The sequence below is a fragment of the Hypanus sabinus genome, chromosome 7 (assembly GCF_030144855.1).
Source record: "Hypanus sabinus isolate sHypSab1 chromosome 7, sHypSab1.hap1, whole genome shotgun sequence".
Classification (NCBI taxonomy): domain Eukaryota; kingdom Metazoa; phylum Chordata; class Chondrichthyes; order Myliobatiformes; family Dasyatidae; genus Hypanus; species Hypanus sabinus.
In genome coordinates this window covers 43,173,522-43,196,508 of record NC_082712.1, presented here as the reverse complement: position 1 = coordinate 43,196,508, position 22,987 = coordinate 43,173,522, and the positions used below count along the sequence as shown (strand labels likewise).

The 22,987-nt window shown below is 39.7% G+C and overlaps 1 protein-coding gene across 2 annotated transcripts in view; it reads right to left on the bottom strand.

Annotated features, from left to right (window-relative positions):
• Nucleotides 1–22,987, bottom strand: part of LOC132396757 (ephrin type-A receptor 5-like) — a 341,786-nt gene that overhangs the window by 170,243 nt on the left and 148,556 nt on the right. For both annotated transcript variants that reach the window (XM_059974618.1, XM_059974617.1), the window contains exons 4-5: nucleotides 6,543–6,698; nucleotides 1,072–1,407 (exon numbers count right to left, since the gene is read on the bottom strand). In XM_059974618.1, coding sequence (XP_059830601.1) covers nucleotides 1,072–1,407; nucleotides 6,543–6,698 — 492 coding nt within the window. The remainder of the gene's footprint in view (nucleotides 1–1,071; nucleotides 1,408–6,542; nucleotides 6,699–22,987) is intronic.

Sequence of the window (22,987 nt, the reverse complement as noted above, 5' to 3'; positions counted from 1 at the left end):
TCACAGATGTTCACAGATTTCCCATTTGGATATTTAGGAATCTGATAATTGTCCATGGCACTAGTTAAGAAATCACATTACGTATACTTCAGGCATCATAAGAGAAAATGGCTCAACATCTCATCCCTTGCATGATGCTTCCAACAATGCAGCACTCCCCTGTCACTGCACTAGTGGGTTAATCTAAGTTTAGTTCAATCCTTGCCAAAGTATAAGCAGTTTTACCTTAGAAATTAACCTCTTCAGATCAGGACTACGTGTCCATTCATGCTGGTTATAATTACCAGATATCATGTTTTTCATGAAGATATTTGCAGATACATGATTAATACCCTGAACAATGGTTAACATGCTGCATTTATCATTCAAAGGATTGAAAGGTTCATTTATTATCAAAGTATACATCTTTGAAATTCTTCTTCTCCAGGTAGCCATAAACACAAGGAAGAAAAATAATGGGAACGCAATTATCAACCCCCACTCCCCTCAAACACCTCCCACCCACATGAAATGCAACAAAAACATCAACTCGCAAACCCCTAACTTCCTACCTTCCTAATACGCCCCCATACAAAACACAAAAACAACATTGTGCATGAGTTGTAGCACTCTGCTTTGAGGCTCTACGGTCTCTTTCTATTCTACATCCGCCTGCAGCAGATACCCGCAGAATCTCCAAACTCAGTGAATCATTGCTGAAGGGAAGTAGCCAGAATCCATTTCCCTGTGATCGTTCAAAGTGACACTATGGCAGACATCAAGGAGCTATTCTGGAACTCCTTTGTGGAGAAAATTATTTAATCAACATTGTGATAAAGCCAAATAAATAAAACCTTGAACCTTGAATAAATAAAACCTTGTATCTAGCCAGTGCATTGAAAACAAATGCTTATATTTTCATCCAGGTTGATTTTCAAATTATATTATAATTTAAAAAACAATAAAATGCATTTTTATATATATATTGAAGTGGCCATGTGTCTTCCTTTTGTGCTGAATACTAAAACACATTTTCAGTCTCTATAGGTCAATGAAAACCAATCTCAATCCATTTTCCTTAAGGGCACTTACCTGCTTGATTTGTCGTGACATTTACAGACACAAACTGCCTCGGGACGGGGCTGAGCTCTGACACTCCATTCACTGCTTCAATCTCAAAGGTGTAATTGGTGTGAGCCAGGAGATCCACCACCATCACTGAAGTGTTCGTCAGCCCGGTCTCCTGAGGGATATATCGCACTCCACCGCCACACTCATCACACTCAATCAAATCCACACTGCACCTCTTGCAGACCACTAGATACGTCACATCCTTCCTCCCTCCTGCGTCAGCAGGGGGGCTCCAGTCCAGAATCACACTGGTATTATTGATGTTGGAGATGACATTCTGTGGGGCTGATGGTGGTCCTATAATCAATGATAAGAACAAAGTTACTTGTATACTTACATATACATTCCTCCCCCTAATATTGAATTCAGATTAATATCTTGCACAGAATTATTTCTTATAGGCATAAATATATTCCAAAGTGATAGGGAATGCAGAGATATTTATATCCTTGTGTTTAGAGGGATAAATGATAGAGAGGGTAACTTTTCACCTATATTTCCAAATATGGACCAAGCTGCCAGAAGAAATGGTTGAGGCAGGCACATAAACAACATTTAAAAGGTACTCAGACAGGTACATAAATAGGAAAGGTTTAGAGCAGGGGTTCCTAAAATTAAAAAGATTGGGGACCCCTTGTTTAGAGGAATATGGCCAAATGGGTCTAGCTCAGATGGGGATCTGGGTCAGCATGGTCTGATTTGGTTGAAGGGTCTGTTTCTGTGCTGTATGACTAAGACACTGTGACTCTGTGAGGTCAAAGTTCCTCAAGATTTTACCTGCCTCACAAACTGACTTGAATACACTGGAATGGATAAGACGGGGAAAGGTCTGTAGTCCATCCACAAGATACTTGAGCTTAAAGAAAAGTCACCCTTATCGTTCACCTTTCTGATTCCAAAGAAAGTGCACAGGTAGCTTCTGTGCTTTCCATCAGCTGCATCGTTATTTCACAAAGATAGACCATGTGATATTGGAGCTGAATTAAGCCATTCGACCCAACAATTCATTCAATTGAGACTGATTTTTTCAACCCCAATCTCCTGCCTTCTCTCTATGATGCTTTACATTAGCAATTAGGACCCATTAATTGCAGCCTTAAATTCACCTAATGACTTGATCTTTACAGCTCTCTGTGTCAAACAATTCCACCAATGCACCACTCTCAGTCAGAAGAAATTACTCCTCGTCTCATTTCTAAAGGGATATCCATTTATTATGAGGCTCTGCACTTAGGATCTAGATATTCCAACTAATTCATAATACAAACAACCAGTCTCAGCCTTTCAATATCCAGTAGGTTTCAATGAGATCCCTCCTCATCCTTCTGGGGTTACTTGCCCCAAAACTGCTCACAATATTCCAAATGCAGACTTACCAATTTCCTATAAAATCTTAGCAGTACATAGCTACTTTTATGTTCTCTTAAAAAGAATATGAATTCATTATAAAACAAAATACATTAATTAAGACATTACAAGGGTCAAGGCCGTGGAATGATAACATCATTTTTCAATGATAACATTCAATGGTGACATTCTCATTTGATTTGCCTTCTCTATTATTTCTAAGCAACACTCCTATAAGCACTGCATGTCTCGCAGTGGACGAGACAGTAGATTAATGGATATTAGCCATGAATGGCTCGGGGTCTGGAAGGCCATGCTGGAGATTGCTCTGGCAAGTTATACAGAGGTATAGTACAGGAAAAGGGTGTTAGGTCTAACTCCTCTGTTGCACCATGGATAACCATCCATATTAATCCCGTTTTTCAGCACTTGGTCCTTAGCCTACATTGCCTGGACATTTCGAGTGATTGTCGAGACTCATCTTAAATGCCTTCAGTATCTTCCAGCACTTCCTCCAGCAGTGTGCTCCAAGTTCACCATTCTTTGCATGAGAAAAGGACCCCATTCAATCCTCTCTAAATCTCTTATTGCCTAAGCCTATATTTATCTATCTCTGATAAGGAGTAAAGCTTCCTATAGTCCATCCTCTCAAATCCTTTAGAAATTTACATAGCTCAATCCAGACCCTTATAACATGCACTCCAGGGAAAACACACCAAACATCTTCAGTCTATCCTCATGACCAAATACTCCATCTCAGACAACATCTCCTCTGCACCCTTTCCATATCTGTCCCATAGTGTGATGACCAGAAATGATGTAGGGCTCCAACCAACATCTAACAAAGTTTTATAATTTTGGAACATTATAGACTAGTGAGTCTGACTTCAGTGGTTGGTAAGTTGATGGAGAAGATCCTGAAAGGCAGGATTTATGAACATTTGGAGAGGCATAATATGATTAGGAATATTCAGCATGGCTTTGTCAAAGGCAGGTCATGCTTTACGAGCCTGATTGAATTTTTTGAGGATATGACTAAATACATTGATGAAGGCAGAGCCGTAGATGTAGTGTATATGGATTTTAACAAGGCATTTGATAAGGTACCCCATGCAAGGCTTATTGACAAGGTAAGGAGACATGGGATCCAAGGGGACATTGCTTTGTGGATCCAGAACTGGCTTGCCCAGAGAAGGCAAAGAGTGGTTGTAGATGGGTCATATTCTGCATGGACTTCAGTCACCAGTGGCATGCCTCAGAGATCTGTTCTGGGACCCCTACTCTTCGTGATTTTTATAAATGACCTGGATGAGGAAGTGGAGGGATGGGTTAGTAAATTTGCTGATGACACAAAGGTTGGGGGTGTTGCGGATGGTGTGGAGGGCTATCAGAGCTTACAGCGGGACATCAATAGGATGCAAAACTGAGCTGAGAAGTGGCAGATGGAGTTCAACCCAGTTAAGTGTGAGGTGGTTCATTTTGGTAGGTCAAATATGATGGCAGAATATAGCATTAATGGTAAGACTCTTGGAGGATTAGAAGGATCTTGGGGTCCGAGTCCATAGGATACTCAAAGCTGCTACAAAGGTTGACTCTGTAGTTAAGAAGGCATATGGTGCATTGGCCTTTGTCAATCGTGGATTGAGTTTAAGAGTCGAGAGATAATGTTGTGGCTATATAGGACCCTGGTCAGACACCACTTGGAGTACTGTGCTCAATTCTGGTTGCCTCACGACAGAAGGACATGGAAACCATAGCAAGGTTGCAGAGGAGATTTACAAGAATGTTGCCTGAATTGGGGAGCATGCCTTATGAGAATAGGTTGTGTGAACTCTGCATTTTCTCCTTGGAGCGATGTAGGATGAGAGGTGACCTGATAGAGGCCTACAAGATAATGAAAGGCATTGATCATGTGGATAGTCAGAGGCTTTTTCCCAGGGCTGAAATGGCTAGCACAAGATGACATAGTTTTAATGTGCTTGGAAGACAGTACAAAGGAGATGTCAGGGGTAATTTTTTTATGCAGAGAGTGATGAGTGCATGGAATGGACTGCCGGTGACGTTGGTGGTGGTGGAAACAATAGGGTCTTTTAAGAGACTCCTGGGTGGATACATGGAGCTTAGAAAAATAGAGGGCTTGGTAAGCCTTGGTAGTTCTAAGGTAAGGACATGTTCAGCATGGCTTTGTGGGCTGAAGGGCCTGTATTGTGCTGTAGGTTTCCTATGTTTCTATGTTTCTAATCTCCCCACACTTGTATCCAGTTCCCTGATTATATCTTGTTAACTGCATCATCTAGCTGTAGTGCCACCTTCAGGACCTTTGGATTCCCATATCAAACTCCCACTATCCTTCAATATTCCCCATGAACTATATAGGACCCTGATCAGAACCCACTTGGAGTTCTGTGCTCAATTCTGGTCACCTCACGACCACAATATTCCCCATGAACTTAACATTCATGTCGCATCCTCCAGCTCCATTAGAGTTCCCAAAATATATTACCTCTCGTTTATCAGAATGCCATTCATCATATACCGTACAGTATAATAATAATAATGACTTGGAACGATCAGTAGATATGCAGATGACACCAAAATTAGTAGTGTGGTGGATGTTGAAGAATATTATCTAAGGAACAATGAGGGTCTCGATCAACTGGGAAAGTGACCAAAGAAATAGAATGTTCCCAGGGAACGTTGTTGAGCAGAAACAACAAGGGGTACAAGTCCACTGAAAGCGATTATGTTGTGTATTTGACATTTCAGTAACATTTGAGTAATCTTGTAAATATATCATTTGATTAAGCAACCATATCCTTTAAATAATTCATTACAGGTTATGTGTACAAATATGTGAATTGCATACATCATCCCGCCTCCACGTCATACATGCATGCCTCGCTTAAAGCAAACACCAATTTAGACCCGCATTCTTGGATTCCAGTGTCTTCTTTTGAAGTAGTTTAATGTGTTGAAGTTACAGAATATAACAGTAAACAAAATAGTGAAGAAGGCACAAAGCATAGCTTCTTTCTTCAGGAGGGGCATTGAGCAAGAGAGGTGGGATGTTGCTTTGCAACGGTACAGGATGTTGGTGAGACAATTCCCGGAATATTATGTGCAGGGCTGAATGCTTTACTTTACGATCAATTCAATTAAGCCAGAGATGGTGTGGAGAAAAGTCACAAGGATGTTAGCGGGATTGGGAGGCTTGAGTTATGAGGTGAGATGGATAGGCCAGGATTGTTTTCCCTGGAATGAAGGAGGCTGAGGTATAACTTTAAAGAGGTTTATTTGATCATAAGTGGCTAGATAAGGTGGATGGTCACAGTCTTTTTCCTCAGTAAGGGAGTCCAAAAGTAGAATTAAAGTGAGAGGGGAAAATTTTAAGGGTGACCTGAGAGGCAAGTCTTTTACATAGAATATAGAGTATTTGGAATGAGCTGATAGAGGAAGAGGTTGAGGTGGTGGCAATTGTAACATATAAAAGACATTTGGACAAGTTCTTAGGTAAAAAGGTTGAGAGAAAGATATGCTTAAAACAAGTAAATAAAATTACCTTACTCAGCATGCAGAAGATGGGCTGAAGGGCCTACTTTCAGGCACTAAATTCCATTGGTTATTTCTCAGCTGACTTCACTAACAAATCAATATCACCATGTCACCCAAAAGTACTCTCAGTAACTCCACCAGTCTTTGTGACTAGTGACAGCGACCTGGGCCTACTGACTGTAGGATAAATGATGGAGGCAACCTGAGTCCCCAGGACAGCAGTGAGAGCATTGTAACCCTAACAGGGTATTGCAGGATATCACTCCACACACCCACCTCTTCTCTCATAGACACAAGCATCAAATTGCCTTGAAATCTGGTGGAGGAAAGACTGGTGCCCAGCTGCCACTGTTTCAGGTCCATGCAGTAGCTGATCACAGTGCCAGTCTGAAGTTATCTCCAACTACATGGCAACAGTTTGGGACTCACAGACAGCAGTCTGCACCAAGCACTTTATTCAACTTTCTTCATTCTAAGCTGTAAAGTAACCTGTAACTATGGAAATAACTTTCCAAAAAGCAGTGTTTACTTACTTGTGCAGGCCATTGAAGGTGGGTCATTGTCTCTTCTGAAGTAGTTTTCCATGCAATGACACAGAATCGATCCCCGATCATACGTATAACTGTAGGGAGGACACTTGCTGCAATATGGACTATATGGTGAAGCTTTAAAGAATCCTGGTTGACAAACTGCAGAAAGTAACAAAAGACAAGATTTCAATGACCTGTACCACATCCTTAGTTAAAACAACAAATGTTTCGATATTAAATTCACTTTGAACTTTGAACCACTTCTCTGCCTAACATTCATACTGTTTCTGCATTATTACTGCCAGATTACAACATGGTGTCTGTACCTAAAACCATCTTATTTCCGAAATGTGTCTCTCAAGAAAGGGAAGACATTATTTTCGAAAGCTCCGTCCTGGTCATGTGAATATTTACTTTTCTGTATATAGCAAGTAAGTGGTACTGACAATGTGTGAGTAAATTCTTTGCATCATGATGTCACACAGCTCTGGCCATGGCTTCAGTTCACACCTTGGCTACTTCTGTTGGAGTTGGACCCTAGTTTGCTGTAAGCCTTTAGACTTTGGAAACAAAATCATCCAAAGTTCTGCTCATTATGAACACTAATCATGTACAATTTCACACCAAATCCTGTTTAGCAACCACCATTAATGCATTTGTACGTGTTTGAGCACATCTTGACTTTAACATAAATAAATGGTGGCTATTTTTTTATTTTTGTTATGTCTATATTTCAGAATAAACTAATTTCAAGAACATATAACACTTCACAAATAGAAGTGTGAAATATAACAATTTAATTTCTACCACAGAGCATTTTAATACAAATTCAGTACAAATTTAAATAAAATAACATTAGAGTTACTTGGAACAAGTACTTATGACATTCCTTCCCTGTAAACTGATTTTGTTTTTAAAAAGGCATCACTATTTCTTGATATTTAGGTACAATCCACTCTTCTGGTTCTACATACTGTTTAACAAGTACTGGTGATATTCTCTGAGGACAACATCAAACATTCCAATCATCAGTTTTATTGGTTTCAGGGAAAGAATTTTCTTTAACTTTACATAGAGAGAGCTGTTAACTGCTGAGTATTTCATTGATTCAGTCTAACAGTAATATACGAGTTTGCACAAAGCAAATATAAAATACCACTATGGACCTGCAAGTAAGTACTTTACAAACTACAGGGTGGATTGCAAAATGCCATGTGATGACAGTCACTCAGCATGTCTTTGGGACATTCTTGTCTGAAGGTTTGACCAAAAAAAATTGTTTCCACAATGAAATCATTCCTTCACTTAAATCCATCACTGTTAAGGATAGAATTTAGTGCTTACGTATTTGTTAAGAAGAAGAATTTCTCAAAATGTTACACATCTTTTAGCCTTATTGGTTTTCTCTCTTGTTCGTCACCAATGCACAGCATTCTCCTAGGTGTGCTCCACCCTGACCCCAGTGGATCACACCCTGGGACTGTATGAAGGATAACGTAAGATGGAGTGGTTAGTATATAGAACATAGATCAGTACAGCACCATACACGTCCTTCGGCTGTCCTCTTAATAAGTTCAGTCCAACTCATCCCTTCCACATAGACCATTTTTCTTTCATCCATTTGCCTTTCTAAGACAAGAAGGACATGGAAGCTTTAAAGAGGGTTCGTTCGTTATGTGCCATGTCTTATGACATGAGTGATCTTGGTCTTTCCATGACCACTGGGCTCAGCAACAGCTACTTCCCTTCAACTGACACACCCCTCAGTACAGCAACACCATGATGACTTTGCACTAAAACCAAATTTGTATTTCCTTGTCCTAGTTTTGCACAAGGTGTACACTGCCACTGAGTAGTTAATTGCTGTGTCACCTGGATCTATACCGAAAATTATTTTAAATGTGGTGGGAGAGGACAAAGTAAGTAAATGTCAGATAAAAACAGTTAATTAAAACCACTCCTTCAAATACCTACCTTCATGAGTTTTTATATGCTGAAACAAAGCCAATGTGAAAGAGCTGTTTACCCATTAAAACAAAACCTCTGTGATCAGTTTTGTAGTGTGGAGTGGTATAATTTTTCATTTACTAACCCAGAATGGTTTTCTTATACAACCAGCACTAAACTAATTTATTTTGAACAATTCTACTATGAACTCTCTCCTGAGTATACTTACAAAATTCACTTTTGCCTGAAGGTCTACAGTCAAAAGCTATTCAGATCAATATTAACCTGTTTGAAGGGAAGGCCAGCTTCAAACCTTTGAGCGGGAGGCTCTTGGGCAAATATGTAAAAGGAAAAACCATCTGCTGCCCTCTGCCTCATTTCAAGATGTGTCCATGGTGGTGAATTAAACCACACTACTTTAAAGCTGACCTGTGACTAAGAATAGTCTAGCAAGCTCATTATTTTTTAATTACAATCCTGGGGGAAAATGAATCTCCACATTAAAGTCAATGTCAGTAGCATGAACACTTTAAGAGATATTGTATTTTGATGAGTTACAAAATTAGAAATAGCTCAGCCATTTAAGTTCATTCCTGAGGTCATTTAATTAGACCTCATTCATTTGATGTTACTTTCCTGGCAGTGCTCCATATTCACTGGTAATCTGTCAGACTCCTTGGCATTGCTTGGGCCTGAACACAATTTGGGTCATTTATCAGATGGTTTCATGTGCAGGCTACGACAAGTGCAATTGGCTGAAGTAAGCAAGCCGATATTGTACAACTACAGAATCTTGTCAAAAGGATGATAAAGACATCATGAATAAAATAATTAATGACTAAATAGTTCTCAATTTAGTTTGAGAGGAATACCAGATGCATAAGGTTTTATCCCTGAATTTTCCTGAAAATTTCCAAGGTATCATATCCTATCTTATGTGAAGATTAACAGCACTAAAAAAATACAGGAGCAACTTAGATAGCAGGCTTAAGGTAATGCAGGAATCAAATACCTTTTTAATGCTCGTCACACCATGGAAACCTATAACAGGTTTCAATTAAATTTTTACAAAAACATTGTCTCCAAGGTATGGATCAGACAATTCTCATCATAAAAATGGCATTGTGTCATGTACTTTCAGCATGATTTGATGCTCTGAGATATTAATGAAGGAATGGAATAATGCTGAGTCTTTTCTCATGTGAACCCTTTCTTCCCTATAGCCCTCTGATATCCAATTTAACTATTTGTATTGATTTTTATTAATTGCTGATAAACATTAAAAGTTTTTTTTAAATGGCATCTGAAGGTCAATTAGCATTAAAAACAGATGCTAATTGATCTACTTTCTGAAGTAGACAAACTCCATTGGGTGATGTGTATGTAAACAGAGCATGGATGAAAGATAAATTAAAAGGTGGACATTTGCTCACAGTCACATGGGCAAGTTATGTGAGGTACTGGCATGCACACATCACATATGTACTGCTTTTGAAATTCAAACCACTAATTTTAATGGATCCAAATTACAGAAGCACAGTGTTCATGCAATGTCACATCTGACATTTAACTCCTCACTAAGGAAAAATTTCTGATCCAAGATTTAAGAGAAAACAGGAAGGCATGTTTATATTCAGAACGTTGTGATATTGTGCAGAGCACCAGAAAAGTCAGCGACTGAGACGGACCCATTTCAACAAACTTAGCCAAGTCAAAAGCATATGAAAAGATTCAGAACAAGGGTCCATATTCCTGATGAAGGGTCTCAGCCCGAAACGTTGGCTGCTCTTTTCTCACAGATGCTGCCTGACTTGCTGAGTTCTTCCAACATTGTGTACATATTCATAGAATTATGAATACTGCTAGTGTTCAGGATAAGCACAAACACAGACTGGTTGGATGAATCGGGTTGTTCCATATTGCATTTATAAGCAATTTTCAATCAATAAGCTCCTCACCTTAAAGCAATAAAAGACCCGGGTTTGGAATTTACTGCCTAGTCTTTTTTATTTCTCCATCTCCATTTCTTCCCTTCAGGTCCCTCCTTAGATGTATCTCTGTTGCCCAATGTTTAGTCATCTTCCATTATTCCCTGAGACTTAGTCACATGCTGTTTAGTGATGATCATTGAAATGTTTTTGGCCATGTTGTTCTGCTAAAGATTCTGCAGCTGACCATCCAGTAATTTAAAGCATTGAACCAACAATGAAGACACAAGAGACTGCGGATACCGAAGCATCATATGTGGAGGGAAAGCAAGTTTTGTTGCAGGATTTTGACCCAAAGTGTCAACATTTGTTTGCCCCCCCCCCCTCCCATTCCCTCCACAAATGATATTGATGTGCTGAGTTCCTTCACTTCGTAATGGTTCTGGTTGAATTCGCCACTCACTTTGGGAGATTGTTTTGGTCTTGAAGGAAGTTCTGAATGGATAATTGGCTGAGAGCTAATAAAAAAAATCCCTCCAGATGTATCCTAGAAACTTTAAGGAGAAAATAGATGCAGGAACTCCACCAACCTTAGCGGTTAAGCAGCAGACAATAGGAAATGCTTACCTCAGTAGACCACGTGGAACAAGGTCAGAACCTAAATACTGGCCTAACACTAATGTGGGGAAAATGTTTGATAGCATTGTAAAAAATATTTTTAAACAGCACAGGTCAACAAAGATTTGTCAGCATGAATCAAAGAGAAATCACGAAATGTATTGATTTTCTTTTTGAGGAGACATAAGTAAATCTACAAATAATGAATGATCGTAATTTACTTGATCCTAATGTAATTTTATAAAATTCTCCATGCAGTTCTTTGGTAGAAAATTAATGTTGTGAAGCAGATTGCAAAATAAGGATGTAAAGATAATGATACAAAACTGTCTAGAGACAGTGGCTCTTAGAAGACAATAACATGCTGTATGTTGTGCAATAACATGTTAAAATCACAAGAAGAGATATTTTCCTCTGGAGACAATAATAAGTAAGCGGATTTGATTACTGACCTCTCACTAAAACTTTTCGATCAGCAAATAACTATTTTCTGCCGAGCTGCAAAAAATGTGAAAGGAATTTTTACAGTATTTGACTATAAATTCCTATAATTATTCCTCTAAGTTAGAAAAATAAGTTTAAACCTTGGGCCATATATTTTATGCAGAATTCTCCTGACAACCCTGCAACTATGGGGAAGCAGAGTGAAGTAATTTTACTATCTATTATGGAGTCCCAGCAATGATAAGTGTGTCAAACGGTGATTATTATGCAAAATTACATGGCAAAGTGACAAAAGATGTGCAAGCAATAAATAGTTTCAACATGCTCCTTCGACTAAACCAGATAGATTTTAATACAGATATATTATGTTAAGGTAGTTCATATCATGGCCTGGAATAGAAGGTGTGCAGATTGTCGGGCTCTGTCCTTTTGGAAGGGGAAGGATAGTAAAGGATCTAAACATGAACATTGATTATTCTGAGAAAGCCATCAATCAATACAAAGCTGTTCATAGTAAAGCTAATAAAACGCCAGGATTTATCTTCAGGTCATTTGACTAAAGTTCAAGCAAACCATTCTAACCCGGGAGAGGTCATCTGATGAGGCAGCATTTAAAATATTCTGAAACAATGTACACAATGTCAAAGAAGGGAATCAGAGTGAAGTTCAATTGTAAAAATCCACGGAACTGAAGACTGTGAAAGGGGCACAGCCAGTCGTTAATATGCTGACAGGCTTATCACTTTCAATGCAAGCTCCAATAATCTGGTTCCCTGGAATAAATAGACACAATTTCCCTCAATAGATTAAGTGATCAGGCAGAGTTAAAATTAGGGAATATTACACATGATCAGTGAATATTCTAGCTTCACCTGTGATAATATTAAAGCTAAGCGCAGCAGCCTGGAATCAATATTTTTGTCCAAATGAATAACATTCTGAATTATTGGTTTGAGATTTTCAACAACTTAATGACTACCAATGATATTCTTAAGTAATACATAATATACAAATATATAATTTGCTACTCCAGCCTCCCTTACTACTTAACAAGGACATAGCTGTCTTGTCACCTCAAGAACACATTCTTGACTATTTACAGAAGTAATCACTCACCCCTCACTTATCAAGAACCTGTTTACTTCTTGTTTATAACATTTAAACTCTCTCTTCCACATATCTTCAAGAAAGAGAGCTCCGAAGATTCATGACCCTAATTGCACAAATTTACTGCATCTTTGCGTAAAATGGTACTTATATGATAACCACTTGTGTAGGTTGGCCCACAAGACAGTTCTGGTCATCACACGACAGGAAGGATGTGGTAGAAGTGCAGTGTTGAAGAGATTCATCAGGAATAGAGTGCTATAATTATAAAAAGAGATAGAATAGGCTGGGTTATTCTACTTGATGAAAATCATTTAACTATATCTGTTGAATTACCATCATGTTTTTTGTTTTCCCTAAGAAAAAGAAATGGGAAGAGGTTTCAGGTTTGGCAGCTCAATAATGTGAGAATTTGACCCAATCTGTAGGACCTTTGTGAAACCACACCAGGCGTATTATGAACACTTCAATCTCCTTATCTGAGTAAACATAATTTGCTGCAAAGTAAGGACAACAAAGATTCATCAGGCTGGTTCCAGGAATGGTTGGCTTGCAAATGAAGATAGTCTGATAGATTAGACCTGTGTTCTCTGGAGTTCAAAAAAAACACAAGGGGAGATCTTGTTGCATGTAGACAAGATGTTTCTCCTGATTCAGGAATGTAGAACTGGGATCCACACTTTCTGAATAAAGGTAGGTCATTTAGAACTGAGGTGCTGGAAGATTTCTTCGCACAAAGGTCAAAGCAACTTTTGGAATTCTCAATCCCAGAATGAAGGTGAAGGTTCCATCAGTGAGTTAATTTGAGATAAAGATCAATAGCACTCTACTGTTAAGGGAATCATGGGATAATGGATTGTGGAAGAAAAGATCATTACAGTAAAAGAATCAGGCATGAATTTGATAACTTGCAGGGGTAATAGAGCTAGATGGCCTCCTCCTGCCCTTACTTACATGCACATGAACCCAAGTCAGCAATGTTTAAGCAAACTTAGTCTTAGTTTTATAGTTATAGCTGATGAGTGATGCTCTAGTGAGAGGAAGGAAATTTATTGTTAGCTAACCTCCCATTTTGATTTCTTATCAGAAAGTATTCAGCTGCAGTACAACTCTATGAAAGAAACATTTTATTCATGACTTAAAGCATGACTTGAACTAAACTGTTGTGTAAATTGATTGAATGTTATAACCAAACAAAAAATAGGAATTGGTGCTACACAGCCTGTTTAAAAATTTATTTATTTATTTATTTAGAGATACAGTACTCTACTCAGAGATACCCAAAATAGGCATTTCCAGACCTTCAAGCTGCGCAACCAGCAGCCCCTGATTTAATCTTAGCCAAATCACAGGGTACTTTACAATGACTGATTAACCTACTAACTGATAAGTCTTTGGACTGTGGGAGGAAACCCATGCATTCCACAGGGAGGACATGCAAACTCCTTACAGAGGTCACCGAGATTGAACTCAAACTACCGATGCCCCAAACTGTAATAGCATTCCGCTAACCACTATGTTGCCATGAAGGATGTCTCTCGTGAGGTAGAGAGTAATAGTTTCTGACTCACGAATGGAATGTTAAAACTTAGATTTCTAATTAGAGGAGAAGCAAAGACAGCCCTGGCAAAGAGCCCAATTTTACCTGCAAACCAATCAAATGATCTCCTGACTCAGATTTAATATCAGTGAACAAAATTACCTTGCATCCAACTCCTATTGGGAATGTGTGTGGCATCCATCGGTCTTGAGAGACCATGGATCTGCGCCTGGAGAGTTTTGATTCAGCTGCTGATGGTGGTGCAGCGTCTGTTGTGGCTGCACAGGCCCACACGGGAGTGACAGTCTCGGTTGCAGCGATTGCATTTGAAGATGCTCTCCTCCAATGTTGCCGTGTTGTTGTCTTTTCGGCGAGCGCACTTTTCCTCGGCGGCAAGCCTCAGTTTCTCTTCTCCTCATTCCAGCCCTCTGTGTAGTTCTCGTCTCCAGCGTGAGCGATCGTTCGCGACGTCTTCCCATCTTTTGACGTCCAGGTCCATTGACTTCATGTCCCTTTTGCAGACGTCTTTGAAACAAAGTTGAGGACATCCTCGTGCTCTCTTGCCGGTGGTCAGTTCCCTGTACAGTAGGTCTTTTGGAATCCTCCTGTCCGGCATGCGATGTATGTGTCCCAGCCAGCGGAGGCGGCATTGTTGAAGGAGGGTGAAGAGGCGGGGTAACTAGGCGCGGGTAAGGACTTCGGTGTTGTTGACTCGGTCAGTCCATTTGATGCCCAGAACGTGTCTCAGGCTGTGAAGGTGGAAGGCGTTGAGACGGCACTCCTGCCTGGAGTAGAGGCTCCAGGTCTCCCTGCGGTAGAGCAGTGTGCTGAGGACGCATGCCCTGTAGACTGCAATTTTGGTGTTCATAGTTAGCTTTCTGTTCTCCCAGACTCTCTTGGTCAGCCTGGCGAATGTGGTGGCTGCTCGTCCGATCCACCCGTTGATCTCGGAGACCAGGGAGAGGCTGTCTGTGATGGTGGAGCCGAGGTACGTGAATTCGTGGACTACCTCCAGCTCGTAATTGATGATGTTGATGATGGGGGGTTGCTCAACACCTTGGCCCATCACGTTGGTCTTCTTCAGACTAATGGTTAGGCTGAATTCGTGGCAGGCTCTTGAGAGGTTGTCCATAATTCGCTGCAGTAGCTCTTCAGAATGTGTCACCAACGCTGCGTCGTCTGCAAACAGCATGTCTGATGAGTACAGAGACATGCTGTTTGCAGACGATGCAGCGTTGGCGACACACTCTGAAGAGCAACTGCAGCGACTTATGGACTTATTGGGAATATAGACATCACAATAACCGAAGGTCCATTACATTCAGTAAATCCACCTGCTGATTCATATCCAATGAAGTTACAAATTGCTGCTTCTCAGCAGAGCTGCGTGTAATTGGGGTGCATACTGGGGATGTTCAGATGTAACAAGATGTTCATGTGGATACAGCACTCTAAATTCTCAGCAATTATTTTATAATCATCTGTTAATCACTCACGACGACGCAAAAACACCCGTAAAAAATGTCCAACCTACAGAGAGTTAACCTTGGTATCACTGTAGTTCTAATTGGTCGAAGGCTCTCTTAAATGCAATCCAGATTTACAGGCTGACAAACAAAAATTATCATCAGCATTTTATTGCAATTTTTCATTAAAAAGTGAAATTTCGTTCCTTTTATTTCCTTGCATTTAATTTCTTGGCACCAGTTTCTGTCACATCAAACCTATCTAATGCTCTAGAATGATGGCAAAGTTGATTTCAAACCCTGTACTTCAGGGAAATATAAAATTATATTGGGTTGTGGAGGTGGTGGGTTTGGAACAATAATTGGCTGCCTTCCTTGGTCATGATTACTTAGGCTCATTTGTGCTCACTTATGCACACGTTTAACTTATAACATCACAGTGGAATCACTGGTGGGGCTTGGGTGTTCTCACTGTGACAACCTGAGTATCCTCTGGGTGCTCCAGTTTCCTCCCACAGAATGTTAATCCTCCACAGATGTTAATCCTCATCATCATCATGTGCCATGTCATATGACATTGGCGATCATGGTCTCATGACCATGATTATTCTCGACAAATTTTTCTGCAGAAGTGTTGTGCCATTGACCTCTTCTGGGCAGTGTCTCTACAAAATGGGTGATTATCAATAATCTTCAGGTATTGTCCGCCTGGCATCAGTGGTCACGTAAGCAGGAGTTGTGATATGCACCATCCGCTCGTACAACTATCCAGCCTGCTCCGATGGCTCCATGTGACTCTGATCGGATGGGGGGTTGGGGGGGGGGGAATTAAACTACAACCTTACTCAAGGCTGACCTGCAATCTAGAGAAGGGAAAGAGTGCCTTACACCTCCTTTGTTAGAGACATAGCTCCACACCATCACCCAGATATGTGAACCTGTAAATTGCTGAGTGTACAAATGTGTGATTGAGTATGGGGAGTGGGGTGAGTTAATGGGAATGCATAGGGAATAATATTTTCTATTATAGTATGAGTTCAGATAGCTGCTGGATAGATGAAGCAACTCATTGAGCAAAATAACCTGTTTCCAAGCTATATGATTCCATGGCTCTGTAATTTTATTTCAAGAACTGGCGTGGGAAGTATAACCTTTACCAATCAGCAGTAGAAGGGATGCATGATTGGATCACTTTTGGGACCAGCCTGTGCTGTGGTTCACACAACAATACAGGCCCATGCAATTTCTTCATGAAAGTTCAGTGGGGCAGCAGTATTTAACAACAGGAAACAAAATCATTTTATTTGTGCTGGATGTGAAAGAGTATGGGGTACAACGGGTTTGAATGAGAATCTTAGCAGATAAAGAGGTAAGACGCTAAATTATTTAAATTTATTTATTTTATATGCACTGATGTACAGCACGGAGAAGGCCCTTCAGGCCGCGCCACCCAGTAATCCCCCAATTTAATCCTCGCTTAATCGTGGGACGACTGACAATGATCAATCAACCCATCACCCAGTATGTCAATCTGGTGTTTGTTCTACCCCAGTGGACACCCATGCATTCACAGGGAAAATGTACAAACTCCTATCAGGCGGTGGCAGGAATTGAACCCAGTTTGCTGGTACTGTAAAGCATTATGCTAGCCACTATGCTACTATGCCGCCACCTTTATTTTTACAATGATAGAATTAAAATTCATTAAAAGTCATTAAAATTATAGATGCATTTAGGATGAGAAAGTAAAGACCTAAGTGATTTTGAACTTCTTGTGTGAAGATACAAGGGAATTGAAAGCCTTATGTTGAGCAGGGACAATATCCCACCTCCCTTTCAAGCTTCTCCAGAACTACATTCTGACAATTCTAACACAGAACTTTGAAACCAATCCAATGAGAATATAGTAAGAAACCATGCCAATCTCACATCACCCTCTCAAGCATAGAAAAGTCGCCAACTGCATATCCTACTTCTGTAAATCTGCTGCAACATGTTAGAAGTATTTTATCTATATTGGTCTTTTGTGGATAGAGGCACCGACAGCCTGTCAGTTCACACCAGCTGCTTGATGATGAAGCACTCTGTAAGTTCAAGCTCCGCAAGAAAATAGACTTTCAGCTTGGAAGAACTTAATCTGATTTATAATATTCCAAAGATGTTATCTAAACAAGTATCTGGAAAGATCACAGCCTTACATTCAAGCTGTAGGTACAATAGATACTTTTATGAAATAGTAATTTCAGGTGATAACAATTTGCTGTTGGTCGGCACTTAATATCTTAAATATAATCCTCTTACAAAACAAGTTTTGCAGTGTACCAGAATTTCAATTTCATGTACATTTTTTAAGATAATTGTTCTTGTCAGTAATAGCACAAAGAACCCACGAGGATTACCAGATGATCCATGAAAATGAAAATTATGATTAACTTAATGGCACATTCTACTTTTACATGCTGTTCTGAAAGTCTTTTTACCTTTTCTCCAATGATCACACTTGCCCTGCATTTGTTTACAAATCTATTGTTCTGGAAGATGTCTCGTGTTCAGTTACTTTCTGCTCTGAACAGGTACTTTGCTGCATCTAGCATCGCTGAAGGAACTTTGATTCCGATAAGGCTCTTTGGTGCAGGACACCACTGGAGCAACTGCTTCCAGCTGTGCACAGATGGACCACCATATGTTAGGCTCTTGTACCATGAAGTGTGAGCTGTTTCTAGTTTCTGGCTATGGTAGTGTCGAGACTATTAAATTGTGAATTTAAATCCCATAGCAGGAGTGATAGTGCAGTTTATTGCTGGTATTCCTGCCTTACTGAGACCTCAGGCTGCATCTACCTGTTTGGTGGACATAAACGATATACAACAGGAAGGCCTTGAGTGAGTTTTCCCAGTGATGTTTCTCAGAAGCAAGAGATTTACTGTGATAATGACGACACACTTGAAGCAGTTGCTTGGTTGTGAAGTGTTTTCAGGCACCCTACAGATATGAATTACAATTACGATGTGTAACAGACAATTGGAGAGATTTATGAATAGGGAATATTTCAAGGCATATGAGCTAAACGCAGGTGAGTGGGACTAGCTCGAAGTGACAACTTGGTCGATATGGCTGAGATAGGCCAGATGGCCTGAATACCTGCAGTATGACTCTATTACTCTGTGAATGGTCCAAAATGTACTCACCTTTTGATGACAGTTCCGAAGAGATCTGCAAGCAAAGAGCTTCTCATGTGTTAGCAGTTAATACGTCCAGAGTTGTGTAATGCAGAGGACATTGAAGAACCGGTGCCACATTTCTGACCTATTAAACTTGCCCATGAATTTCATGACTAAGTTTGGGTACTTGCAAATTGTTTAGAGCTTAGGGGCGGTATGAAACTTGCATTTAGCTCTTCAGTTTCATGCCCCTCTGTAGCACAGTGCCAGTAATGTCACTGGGGTCATTGTGCTGCATGGAAGAGACAGTGAAGCAAGCTGTCAGTTCCAAGCGTGTCTGTTTGAGAAAAGGTAGTATGTGCCAGTAGAGGGGGAATGAAAGATCAGCGACAAAAATATTCAGGAAAAAAAATTATAGCTGTTTCTTCTAAATAGTAAAATTAAATGAAAAGGTGTATAATCCACACTATGTCATTGTGGAGGAGCTGGCAATCCAAACAGTAAAGGAATGGGGGAGACAGAAATCTTGATGGAGATCTGGTAGGTGAATAGCATAAAAGGGACCTGGCAGACATGTTTTACCAAAATCAGGCCAAGAGCTACTCAAGGGCCCTCATTAAGTAGCCTAAAGCAGGTTTAATTCAGCAGGAGAGCCAGGGTGCCGTTAACACCATTATAAAACCAGAGAGTTGGCCAGTGTGCAATGCACATGTCTGGATGGTTTTCCAGGCAAAGGCACAAAAGAATAGGGGAGTCCAACTGCTGAGTTTATGATCCATGCTGTAAGTCTGTGATTTTATTTCATGATGTATTTTTTAAATAAATTGAATTGTGTAGTATTTGACAACAGGGTCCTACACTTCCTACTCTCTAGGCACATTTACACAACATAATCATATTGTTAATTGATGAGTCATTAGGCTGACAATGTTATATTAGAAATTCTGCCACTGATTACTAAATCTTATAATGTTGAAATACTGAGAACATGAAATCTTTCATCATTTTAATTTTCATAAGCTCATTTTACCAATTCAATTAAAAATACCTGTAACCACATTAAACCTGTGTGGATTGGGTCGGGATCAAAATATAATGGAATGAGGAAATTAGTAAATAAGCATATGCCAATAAAACCATTCACTTATTATTAATTTTAACTCAAATCCTAATTTAATGTTTAAAAATTATCCACCGGAAGTTATGCATCAAGCTTATTGGAACCAATATTCTGGACCCTAATCCTTCTAAACTTCCCAGGAATCTAGTAGTTTGATATGTTTAATGACACAATGGCACAAAACATCCCAAAGACAATAGAAATTATTTGGAAAGTACGAAAGGCCATTCCATCTACATTGAGTTCAGTAAATGCAGCAATGTACCTTTTGTGTGCATCTTAGTACACATAATTTCTTTTCTGGGACAAGGGAAGAAGTCAATCAACATTTCTGTATGGTTGCCCCTGAAGATTAGGTAATATTTATTGTGATTTTGTGTTATCTGTAAGAGGAGCTCATGCCATTGAAAGATTATTTTAATCAAATCTTTGGATCACTGAATTTCATGCACTCTCTATGTCTCATGCCTCATCACACTGTCTTCATAGCACATGGGCCATTTGAGGTTTTAACAGAACCCTGGGCTAATGGAGTGCATGGCTAATTAACAGTTCTGCCTAGAGTTACGACATGGTGTTGCCTCCTTCCACGGTTCTTTTAATTTCTATATTCCCTTGCCTTGTTTCAGGTTTCTTGATTTAAAAACCTCACATACTATAGCCACAATGTAACATCATTATCACCCTAATGAAGACTTCTGGGTCAGTGAGATAAAGAAATCTATTCCAATTTTCGTGGGTCTTAAGCCATGGGTCAACAAGGTCATTCAATCCAGTGTCCAATACTTCAACTCAGGAAGAGTTCATCCTCAATTCTGTCTCATGTCTCAGCAGTAGGGACTCAGTAGGTCAGGTAGTACACAAGGAGAGGAATAAATAGTCAATGTTTTAAGCCAAGACCCTTCATCGTCTCTCAGAAGTCTCCTCACAACCTGGGGCCAGTGTTCATTAGCTTCCTGAGCCCTGTGAAACCAGAACCCCTCCACTAAGTTACATCCTCGCTATTCATTCCAGTATTTGCTTCAGTAAACTCATGTGCCACACAAAATCTTCACCTTGGGGTGATCAAAATATGTTATACTTTCAGACTTTAATAATTGACAGGAATTAGCTGGTGAAGCATCATTATAAAGAGCAAGCATTCACTCTTTCCCATTAATTGACATCAGCTGGCAGCAGAATAGGATGGATCCATCTCACTGAAGGCACAAATCTTCAAGAAGCAGGCCATGCAAAACTGATGAAGGCATTATCCTCAATTCAGAGGGAAAAGGTCTTCATAAAAAGTGCTTTGTAGTCATTAATGTTTGAGAGCAGAAGATGAGACAAGACCTTTTTATACTGATCAAACCAGTTACACAAAAACATTTGATGATGTTGAGGAAGGACATGAATTAGAAAGGAAGAGAAGGTGATGAGGTGGAGGAAGGCTGCTATAGGGTTAACCAGCAACAAAGCTCAATTGAGTGGAATGGTCTGTTTCTCTACCAGTAGCTTGAAGCTCCACAGACTAACATCTCTGTATTAATTACTTATAAATGGATTTAAAAATTAGGTTGCTATTTATGATGGCCTGGAATAATGAGGGCAGTTAAGGGTGAGCAATAATGCTGACCTTTATCCCAGATCTTATAAATGAGAGGACTGGAGCCTGTTGCCAAAAGCCACTAGTAAGAGTTGTATGGTTCAGGATTCCCTACCAGCTACTGAAGACCCAAATCTGGTGTCTGTTCTACCCCAATGGTTTCCTAATTGTTCTTCAATAATACACTTATTCCTCAGCAGAACTCAAACCTATGGGTACTTACTCTGCGCAGTGTGCCAGCTGAAATTGTGCCAGGTTTGATCTGGCACCTAAACAGTAGGTTCATTCATTTTATTAAACAGAAAGTCGGGTTGCAACAATGCTCAATATTAGTTCATTTACTTTTTATTGAATTAATATTTTGAATGTTCTTAAGGTTTGACATCCAACTAAGCTAAAGGGAGGGCCAGACGGGTGACTCAGCATTCTGGGATATAGAATCTTTGGACACAACCGGGAAGAAAGTAAAAGAGGAGAGAGGATGCAGTATTGTTTAAGGAATTCATCACTGTATTAATGAGGGAGGATATCAGAGAAAGTTATTCCATTGTCATTATGTGGGTAGAGCTTAGGAACAAAAAAGGGGACAATGACTTCATTAAATGTATACTATAGGCCTCCCAAAAGGTAACACGAGACATATAGACAAATCACAAACAGATGGAAGAGTAATAGGGTTATAAGAGGAGGAGAATTTAATTCCCTAATATGAGATGGGATCACTTCAGCTTGTAGGGTTCAAAGAAGAAGGAATTTTTAAAGAAAATTCAAGTGAGCTTCTGTGTCAGTCACTTAGAGAGAGGGCATAACCAGACCTAATTATAGGGAATGTAGCTAGGAAAGCAGTTGAAATGTCTGGGAAAGCATTTTGGACACAGTGAACTTTCTGAGTCTTAAGGTTATTACTGAAAGTGATAAGAATGGTTTGAAGATTAAGAATTGGAAGAAGATCAATTTCAATATCATAAGACGGGTTCTGGAGTGTGTGAGCTGGGAGCAGTTATCTGCAGGTAAGTCTACATTTGGTAATTAGGAAGGATTTAGATGTGAAATAGTGGGAGTTTTGGGTGATGTATTCCTGTGAGGGTAGAAGAAACTGAGCGCATCCGAGGAGCCCGGAATGTCAGAGAGTGGAAAAATGAAGAAAAGCAAGTAAGTGATAGATTTAGTACACTGAACATGGGTGTGGGGTTTGGGGGGAGGCTTTCAGAGGTTAAAAAAAAGGAGTGGGTGCATTAAAAAAGAGAGATCACGTGGACAATTGGACAGAGAGGAAGTATAAAATATCACTGTCAAGCAGGTCTAAGGAAAATCTCAAAGCTTTTATATATATTCAGAGCAAGAGGGTAACCATGGCAAGGACAAGATGCATGAGGGACTAAAGTACAATCAGTGTGTGAAGCATCTCTAAATAAATAAAATAATGCTTCTCATTTGTATCAGCAAAGAGAGAAACATTTTAGCTGCAGAATTTAAGAACGGATGTGGAGGGGTGGAAGAGGTGATGGGAAAATTCTAGAGCATTAAAAAGG